General features: G+C 42.7%; 1 protein-coding gene and 1 pseudogene across 1 annotated transcript; both read right to left on the bottom strand.

Annotated features, from left to right (window-relative positions):
* Window positions 1-3,044: 3,044 nt before the first annotated feature.
* On the bottom strand, window positions 3,045-4,232 carry LOC133898279 (uncharacterized). Its single transcript, XM_062338908.1, has one exon. The coding sequence runs from the start codon at window positions 4,171-4,173 to the stop codon at window positions 3,187-3,189; it is 987 nt and encodes a 328-aa protein (XP_062194892.1). The 5' UTR covers window positions 4,174-4,232; the 3' UTR covers window positions 3,045-3,186.
* A 1,022-nt stretch (window positions 4,233-5,254) lies between these two features.
* Window positions 5,255-10,354, bottom strand: LOC133898607 (eukaryotic translation initiation factor 3 subunit C-like; annotated as a pseudogene).
* Between the last annotated feature and the right edge of the window lie 241 nt (window positions 10,355-10,595).

Below are 10,595 nucleotides of genomic sequence, written 5' to 3'. Positions count from 1 at the left end.
TAAGAATCAGTAGAAGTGGTTGTAATGTTGTACATAACAACCCATTTCTTGGTCTTTTACTTGCGTGTTCGCAATGGGGAATGGTTAGATTGGTCCCATGGCATGATAGATTGAAAGTCCTTGCATTTACTCCCACAATTTTTCAATATTTATCACTTTTGATTAAACATGTATACCAGGCATAACAAGGGTAGTATTAATTTTAAATGAAAAATAACAAAAATACTCTTAAAAATTAGTCCAAATATTTTAGAACATATCGTAAATAAGTGAGTAAGAGATATTTTTTATGAATAAAATTGGAGACTATGTCTAAAAAACGTGAGGTGACAAGTATTTGAAAACAAATGAAATGGTAAAAAATGATAAGTATTGAAAAACGAAGAAAGTAGTACGGATGCGAGTCAATGCAACAATACACACGCCCACTTCTCGGAACCTGCTCGTGCGGGTGTCGGCCTCCGGGGTTGGGTCAAACAACATGGCTTTGACTCACGCGCCATCGGAGCAGGGGATGGGGGTTGTTGGGTCGTGCCCGCGTAGGTTGTCAGTGGTGGGCAAGTTTTGCACGGACTTTGCGCTGACTCGTGCATGGGCTCGTTTTCAACCTACGGTTTCTTGGAAGCTGGCGCGGGTTAGTATTAACGGTGAGGGTAAGATGGATGTAATATGGGTATTTATTGTTTTAGAGATGTGGTTATTAAAGTTGTCTATTTGTGTTATAGTTATTCATTGCTTTAGAGATGTGGCTATTGGAGTTGTTTGTTTGTGTTATGGCTATTCATTGCTTTAGATATGTGTTATGGCTATTCATTGCTTTAGAGATGTGGCTATTGGAGTTGTTTGTTTGTGTTATGGCTATTCATTGCTTTAGATGTGTGGTTATCTATTTGGTTAGATGGATAAAATAGTTTAATTTTATATTTGATCAGAGAGACTTAGAGCAAATTTGATGAAAATAATTAAGTAAATTATATTTCTTAATTTTAAATAATAATAGTTAATCATATACTAATCAATGCTAATTTTATTATAGTAATTACTAATTAACAACAAAATAAACTAATTATCATTGATTGTACTCTAATCGATACACCAATAGTACACTAAGATTTATCGATCATAATCTCACACTAAATAAATACTAATTAGCATTACAACATGTTAAATATTACTAATCATTTTACTAATAATCATAATTAAAAAACAAATGATCTCATCTAGCAAAAAACTGACCTAGCCTATAAAACATCTGCGAAGAATATTTCTCAAAACACCCTAGTCCATCCAAACAAAGGCAAAGACTTAGAAGATGTTTCTTGGTATTTTACTTGCGTGTTCGCAATGGAATGGTTACGCGTAGCGTTGCCGCTTTGCGGATGGCCGTATTTGGCTCTGCGCTTTCGACTGAGCGCGTCGTTTGGGCACTTTTGCGGCTCTGCGGGCAGATCTCCATTGATCCGTGCCAACATTACGTGTCTGGACAGTTTTTAAAGTCCGGGGCATAGCTCTCCTTGACCAAACATCCCATGGATTAACCTTAAGGGTTGTTTAACGGATTTGTCAACTGCCATCAACTTCGCAGGTCCTCTGGAGCTTTGATGACTTGGCAACCTCTTTTTTTAGATGGATGACTTGGCAACTTGAGACACACCAGCTCCTGCTGAAAGAAGAGAGAAGACATATAGTTTTTTAAATAATATTATTTTATTGAAAATTGTAACAAAAATATTTAAATCCATATTTACCGAAATAGTTATCTATGGACATACCGAGTTCAGAACTTATGGTGTCGATTATTTGAAATCCATTGTGATGCGCAGGCGCCGGCTAGAATACTTCGACTTTCGATTAGATGCCAACAGAAAAACAAAGGCTACTGAAATCACGAACGACTGTGGCGTGGCAGTTTGCAGATGTTACAAGTTCTCATAGCCCAATCTGAAGAATTGGAGCACATGGATCAAAGGCTTCGACAACGTTGGGCCTCGTGCCTAACCCTGATTAACCAGCGTGTACATTTCCACTTCTCCGAAGAAGCCCAACTGCCTCAGGCAAGCTCTGGCATAAGTAGCCCAATCTCACAATGACACTTGGACCGACCATTAGTCTCGCTGCGTCTTCAACGCTGAACTTCTGTACTCTCAGAAAAAAAAAAACTCTGAACTTCAGGCCGAGAGCCCGAGACACAGAAGAGCAAACAGATTCATGCTCATTGGGAAAAAAAAGGAAAGTATTAACTAGTCTGCAATTTACAAACATCAGTTTCGCATGGACGTCACTGAGCATCCGAGAAGCAGACAACCGGACAAGTTTGGTAACTCCAAAGACCGGCCATGTTGGTTTCTTCAGCGCAGCATCCTCCCTTTCCCTTCTGTTCCGTTGTCACTTCTCCCTCCAAGTGGCTGCAGCGAGCAGTGCCAGCCAAAATAGGTGCTAGGCCGGCAACTCTCCCATCAAATGGCGATGCTACGGCCATTTTCTTACGAGTTACCAAGACACGGACAGTTGTAGAAAATGGTGAGAAGAGATGGGAGGTCTGTAGGATTGTGACCGCGTTAAGTCACTCGGGCTCTCGGGGTCAGGTAGTGAGAGGAGAACCTTGGGAGAATTTTAGTGGAACTAATACTCTAATTAATGTATAAAACGGCTTGTAAGATTAAGTTCTCGTCTCTGAAAATTTCTGCACCGTTTTCGAAATGAGCGTTGTGTCTATAACCGTTATCCCTTACATTAAACTTGAGTAGAAATATACAATGATTCATATTCTAGTGCTTCTGAAGTGAGAAAAAATAAGAAAAAAATAAAATAAAAATAAATTTTTTCAATGTTTGAATCATTTTCTGTATTTCTGAATACATCATTAGTAACGGGTTATAACTTGATCCGTCACTTATGACAGGTTTATGAGATCTATCACCGATGAGTTAGTCATTGGTAAATTTGATCCGTTATCAATGACTGACCTACGATGATTTGTGAGTGATAAGTCATCATTGATGACGGATCAAGTTTTTACCCATCACCATGAATGATATGAGTGACGGGTTACAACTACGACTCATCATTTTTATTAAGTGACAGATCATATTACGACCCGTCACTTATGTAATATCTAATTTATCTGTTTTTCACGTAGTAATGTAAAATTCTCTCGTTCTGACTTTTTTTTTTACTTACTCAACTTCAAACCACGCCCTCAATACTTGTATGGTGATGGTCCACCTTCGTGTGACGCGGCAGCTCCTGCGGTGCACCATCGCCATGGCTCCTCTTGCACTCGTGGTAGAACACGGTGTACACCATGGGCGCGAACGTCTTGAGCAGGAGGTGCACTGCGCACCCGAACACGTCCCTCCACCTCCGGCTGCCGCCGCTGGTTCCTTCGAAGCCGACAACGGCGTCACCGATGGTCAGCACCAGCGCGATCAGGAACCCCTGCGCCCTCCTCCCTCTCACCACTTCGCCGGCCCTGTGCAGCGCCTCTAGGCCGCGGCAGCCGTCCTCCAGGACCGAGACCACCACCCCCACTGCCCACACCATGGTCAGGTAGATGTACAAGAGCCGCGCCGCGGCGGCGACCCCCGCGGCGACGACGATGGCGAGCCGGGACGACGGCTCGCCCCCTGCGGCGAACATGTTCAGGACCGGGACGGCGATGAGGGAGACCGACAGCGCGGTGTAGCCGACGGAGAGGAGGGTGGAGTAGAGGCCGGTCACCAGGGGCCCCTTCCACGACGCGGCCAGCTTCAGGAGCAGCCCCTGCACCGGCAGGTGCCTGCCGGCGCAGGCCGACGAGGCGGCGTCGACGATGGCCGCCGTGGAGGCGAGGTGGCCGAGGTAGGAGGCGGCGACGAGGGCGACGTCGACGTGCGAGATGGCCCCGGCGTCGCTCTTGAGGCGGACGAGCAGGTCGTAGAACCGCGGCGTGACGGGGTACTCCCTGCCAAGCGAGTGCAGCTTGGCGATGAAGCCCAGGAGCAGAGGGTAGACGGAGACATGGCGGCCTAGCAGCAGGAGGGAGCTCGGGATCAGGGCGAGCAGGAGGCAAGGAAGCATGTGCTCCTTGCTCCTGCTTGCAAGGCACAGGGCCTCGCTTAGAACTGCAACCGCTCCCCTGGGTGCGTCCATGGCTCTTGATCCTTGAGCAAAGGCTCTCTCTCCCTCTCTCATCTGAATTAAGGATTCGTGCGATCTGCGATGTGATGTGAGGTGTAGTTCCTTGTAAGCGACAGAAGATGATAACTAGGTCTGAAATTTCTGCATTGAGTAGGACAAGTAAGTTTCTCTGCTCCTCTATTGTGAGAATATCTCTTTATTTTTCTCCCTATCTGATGCCGTCTAATTAGCCAGGACAAAAAAAAAAACTTTGTTGCCTTGTTACCTTGTCGCTTTTGATTGTTAATGGAGAAGCGGACGATCTAAGGCAGCAGCAACGCAGCACCATTTTCACGGAGAACAAGATAAGAACAATTCGTACTTAAGAATTCAAGCAAAATCTTTAGTAGTTAAGCAAGCAACAAAAGTCCTGGATGCTAAATATGTCTCTCAAACTAGTGCTGAATTTTAGTACAAATATTCCTCCAGCCTAAATCATGGACTGGACGACACTGCAGCACCCAATTTTGGTTTCAGAATTCGTGGCCGGTATTCCAGCTCGCTATGGTCTATTTTGACTTGACTGATGAAATCGACCTGACAATAACACATTTACGCAAAATACTAGAATACGGAATAAATAAATTGTATAGACCCATGCATGCATAGGCACTTCTAATAACGTAATTCATAATTGAGCGTGCCTTCAACAGCTAGAAACTCCAAAAGTTAAATTTCTACTCACCAAACGTAGCCTAACCAGCACCGAAGTAGTTGCATCTGAAATATATAGTGTCATCTAAACCCATATACAAGTTGGGAAGATTCAGCATTTAGCTGTCAGATAGTTGCTGCCGTCTGGCATTTTTCACAATAAGAGACTCTTCCTATTATTTTTGGAATATATTTGTAAGTTTCCAAGGCGAAAAACTTGGAATCACTGAGAAAGCAACTGAATTCAAACATAGATCCTCATTACCAAATTAGGACTCAACGTTGATACAAGAGTAGCTGCGATCTCATCATCTAACTACAGGAGAGATTTCAGAATTCAGGGTACTCACCCGCAAGGTAAAAACCATAATGCTCAACCCAACATACGAGAGCAGCAAAAACTGTAGGTCGTAACGAGTAAGTCTAGCCAAAATTTAAGAGTCAAGTAGTTGGTAATTTCATAGGAGTAAATGCATTCTTTAGCTGAACAATCTTCCTGTGTGACAAACACCCTTCTAAACTCCAATAGCCCTTTTCAGGTTCACCATGCACATTGCTGATGAAGCCTGTCTGTGAGCCCTTCCATGGCCACCATGCAAGCCCTTACTATTCCTATCCTTCTGGTACAGACCAGCCTGTGCGAAGCCTGTCACTCTTCCATTGTAACCAAGACGTCCACCACCATGCTTTCCTTGCGACGACACAAAGTTCTCCTGCCACCTCCCCAATTTTGAAGGGTCCTGATTCTCAACCCTGTGTCTAGGCGCTTCCTCCTCCAAATCTTTACCACCTGTCATCACATACGCCTTCTCATTTCTCTCCACAATGATGAAAAGGTTATCTGCCAACTGGGCGAGCAACCTCTGCATCCTGGTTTGCTCGGCATTCTGAAAGACAATGCTTCGTGTTACTTGGTCCCAGCTTGCATGAAGCTCCTCTAGTATCATCATCTTACTCACAATACTGTGTGTTTGTGATTCGGTCAGGTCAAACATCACAGATACCTGGCCCAGGCTGAGGGAATTGTAGCAAGATGAATAAGAAATGAGATAGATTTTAATAGCTGTTTCTTTTATCTCAAGCTTCAGCAAATCAAGAAGATGCTCCCTGCTCCTGAAAAGCTTGCAGATCTCCAGAGAACTGATGACATTGAAAGCCTTTTGGTAGTCACCCATCTTCAGGGCTATTGCAGCAGCCACAACATGGCCTTTGACATTCTCGGGAGGGCCATCAAAAGTCAGCCTCTCGCTGAATACAAGAAGTCCGCAAAATGTTTTGTTCACAAGTTTCCGGTTGTCATGAGTAGTGTCAGCCGTACTAGGCACCTCTATCAACATGGCAGAGATGAAATAGACGGCTTCCAAAAGTTGATAATTTATATGCATGTGGTAAGGCATCTGCCGTCTCTTCTCAAGTCTTTCCTGTAGGAATCAGTCATAACTAACAAATTAGCATGATTTAACAAAAACACAACATGCATTTTGTTTTGGACAACCTGATATAAATCAATATAACAATTATAATGACTGCTGCAGCATGTATAGAAAGATGAGTGTCCAAACCCAATAAATATACTACAAAGGGCTTTAATCTATATAATATGAGATGCTAATCAACCCAAAAGATGTAATTTTGACAAGAGGTTGCTTTTTGTCTAGAATCAAAGCATACATCCACAAACAACAAAAAGGACGTATATTTGAATCAACTAATACTCCTTCTGATCCCAATTATAAGTCCATTAGGACATCAACACAATCTCCAATATGACATTTGGACTAGCACTGTAATTGGAAATATACTATTTCAAATAGAAAGAGTTATATATCATGAAAGTATTTTTTAAGATGAATCTGGTAACATCAATCTTACGTTGTTAGTCTATGATCTTTTAATATTGATGATCAAAGCTTAAAATGTTTGACTAACAACAATCCTAGATGGACTTATATTTGGCCATTACTATCGTCTGTAGGAAAGCTACTATACTAACTCAGAACACCTTTTATTCTCTAGGCATAGTAACCATTTGGTAAATTCACTGTATACCAGATGTGTCGGCTTGCAGTTTCAAAAAGCTGCGCTTAATTATCAGACTCAACATGTGCAATAAGCAAAAAGATAAAGTTAAACATGAATTAGATTGGATTATTCTCACGCATAATGTTTAATTTGTTTTACACTAGTCCTACTTTTCTGCAGGTAGAATGTTCAGAAGAAGAAAGCATAAGAAAAAAAGGTGAGCAATAACTGATAGAATACTTCTACTTAGCAAAAATATCCAATATTAATCCACTAAAAAACAAATGTGACCACTTATACAGAAAATAAAAAATTAGCACAAGGCGACAGTAAAAATATTCATCTATCTTGTGAGCGCTTCTGTCTTCCAGTGAGTATGCAAACATGCATGCTTTTTTGTGAGTGAATGTATATGTCTACATATGTTCTGCAGGGGACAAGGAGAGGGTATGACTACCTGCTCAGGAGTTTTTCTCATGATAACGTCCATAACTGACACCTTGTGCAAGCAATTCTCGAACTGTCCCAGTTGAAAATAACTCAGATAGGCAATTATGTGCTTCAGCTATCAATCCAGCCCTGAAAGCACAAAGACCCAGCTGCGCAATGACTCTGTTGAATAAAATTTGAGAAGATATGTCCATAAGCTTAACTCCATCTTGCAAATGATTCATTAAGAGCAAGTCACGAGCAACTAGGAATTCATCAGAGGTTGCATGGTGGTATACGTCGCATAGCATTGCTCTGGCTTTGATCCTTTCATCTCCATACTTGTAAATTAGAGATATCAATCCATCCATCAAAGTTCTACTGCTTGGAGGGAAAATAGGCCTTCTAGGCACCACCTCTGGAACGACAACAAATGGCGTTGGCCCGCAACGTCCATCAGCTGCCTTGGTATCTTCATCTTCATTTTCAGCCTGTTCTGCCAAGTTTCTCATTGTGTCATACACTTCTTGGGGTTTGTAGTAAATCAGACGCAGTGCAACCTTAGCAGCAGCCTTAAAGTTCCCAACTCTTTCGAGGTAACCCTGTATATTTTGTGCAGCAATCATAAACAAGGGCTCATCCCTCAGCCTCTCGACACAATCTTTTGTATGCGGATCAGTGCACTGCAAACTCTTGAAATACTCAGAGTCCAGTCTCTCAAGGAAGGCAACCAAATCACCTGGCACATGGATAATTCCATCATAATCTCCACCACTATGAGTCTCCTTCTCGACAGGATCAACTAAGTTGTCGACCACAATGCTAGGATATTGTTGATATCAAGCACAAGAAGACTATTGTTGGCACAGTTCTTCCACACACTGATTGGCATATGGCCAAACAAACTAGGATTGATGTCAAATTGAGCTGAAATCACATGACAACGAATCTCGAGCTTCTGAGAAGGTGTTTTCGCCACAGAACTCAAGAACATGAGTTGATTCACCCTTTCAAGCCTCCGAGTACTTTTCTTGCCCCTTGATGCCACGATTTCCTTCAGCTTCTTATCAACAATCTCCCAGGTAATCTCGCTTGGGTCTTCCAGAAACTGCTTGTCCATGAGTTTATCCTTCTGGCCCATCTTCTTTTCCCAGGATCCTGCATCCTGGATGCCCTCATAATTATTATCCTTTCCCCCATCAGATGCTAACCTATCTATCTCAATATCTTGATCACTATCATCCTTGCCCTTTTCATTTGCATCCGCCTTGTCAAAGCACTCCGGATTCTCTCTGCATTTCAGTATCAGCTCTGCATGCTGCTTGTTCTTCTTCTTAAGATTTTGTTTCATTGAGTTGAGTGCCTTTGCGTTGCTGCTGTTCATTTTCTTCTTGGATTCCTTATTTGCTAGTGAATCAGCGAGGAGTCCTCAAGCAACACAAGAGCTCTGATATATGCATTTGGAAGCTTGTTCGAGTCATTTACACGAACCACTTTCTCTAGCTGTTTGTTGAGGTTCTCGAAGCAACCTTGGAGACTAACCCAATCATTGATCTTCATTGCATTGCGTATCTGTTCAACTGTGGACCACACGACGACTATCCGATTCATCACTGTCACTTGAGGTGATCAAGTAGTATTTGCTCTGGCCATCATCATCCCTCCCTTTAATAGGAACAGGGGCGTCATATAAACTTCCCTCAGATTTACTCTCCTCATCGTCAGAGTCACTGTCTCCCTAAAAATTGATCAAGAAAGGCAAAAGGCAATGAAATATTAATATTAACCAAGAAAAATAATCTTTCTAGGACATAGATGCAAAACACTTTATTCGGTTTAGAATATGCGAGAAAGATGGTATCCATAACAGATCATCTTTGCAGGACAGATGAAAAAACTTTGTCCAGTTTAAAATATATGAGGTAGCTTGCACCTGTTGTGACTAGAAGCGAGACATGGCTGCTGCTTGTTTGGTCAGTTCTACTTGGATCTCCTGAGCTCTACAAATTATAGAAGTAATGGTAAGATATAATTTAAATGAAGAAATGTGTGAGAAAACATGAAACCAACTGTAATCACAAAAATATAATATACTGAAAGGTTAAAATCAAGTTTGTACCCCCACCCCCCCCCCCCCGGCCCAAAAAAAGGAGACTCGTGTTCTTCAACTGCCTAAAGTAGAGAAAAACTAAAAAGATACCAGTGCGCACATGTAACAACTGTACAACATGAAATTCAACACGCAGTTGGCAATCTGAAAAAGATACCAGTGTGCAAACACCACAAATCAACAACATAATTACCACAGTAAAGCCTAAAAGAGAGAAACCACATCGCAAGAGTTGAATTATTCCACAATAGGGCAAACAGAAAAAAGCAAAATAACCATAGATACCAACAATACAACTGCTATGCAGATAATCAAACTGTGGTAATTTTCCACATTCATAATCCTTCGTATAGTTTTTGTTCACTCAATGAAATTACAGTTTGTTACTGCATAGATGCCGCAAAGCTCTGGGCTGAATTCTAATTGTCCAAAACTTACATCAAATGCTACACACGTCAAGGCATAACAAAACTACAATACGAATAACTATGTGGTATGAAACTTGCGCCACATGCTTAACCTAAAACAAAATAGGAAGAACATGGGGAGAAAGTATCACAACAGAGAAATAAGACCAAGTCACGAATCAACAAGTATTTAGTTCATTCTCGCCTAACACGTGCTCATCATTAATACAACCAGAACTTCTGTTCCACTAATGCGTTTGCAGCTCTAGTCTCAGGTACGCGGTACCTAATGAACTAGGCAAGGATAAATCAACAGAAATATAAATGCATCACCAGCAAGATAAACCATCAATTATCAATTATACTACAAATCAACCAACAATTCACACCGGCTAACATGAGCCTCAACCGGCTATATACATGTGTAACCCCTATACTTTGAACAATCAATCAATCAATTGTGTGAATTATATCCGCCAACATGGTATCCAAGACGATCGATCCTTCGACCATTCGCTTCCACTAAAATCCTAACCCTAGCCTGCCGCCGCCACTCCTCCTCGTCGTGCCCCATGGACGGCTCTTCTCCTCTCTGGCTGGTGGCCAGCCACCACTCCCCTCCGCGACCGACCTCATGTGCGCAGCAGGACGAGGCCACCGCTCGCAAGCGTGAGGAGGTCACCGCCCGTGAGCACAAACTCGTCATCCTTCGTGAGCATGACGACACGACCGCCCATGAGCGAGAGGAGGTGGACACTTGGGTTCGCGTCGGCGAGGCCGAGCGCAAGCGTGTCGAGGCCGCCGCGCACGCTTGG

This window comes from Phragmites australis, chromosome 18 (assembly GCF_958298935.1).
Source record: "Phragmites australis chromosome 18, lpPhrAust1.1, whole genome shotgun sequence".
NCBI classification, from domain to species: domain Eukaryota; kingdom Viridiplantae; phylum Streptophyta; class Magnoliopsida; order Poales; family Poaceae; genus Phragmites; species Phragmites australis.
The sequence above is the reverse complement of the archived record's forward strand: the minus strand, read 5'-3'. Positions and strand labels throughout refer to the sequence as shown.

Bases quoted from the DNA above. Each gene is read 5' to 3' on its own strand.
- LOC133898279 (XM_062338908.1), bottom strand. From the start codon at position 4,173: ATGAGAGAGGGAGAGAGAGCCTTTGCTCAAGGATCAAGAGCCATGGAC.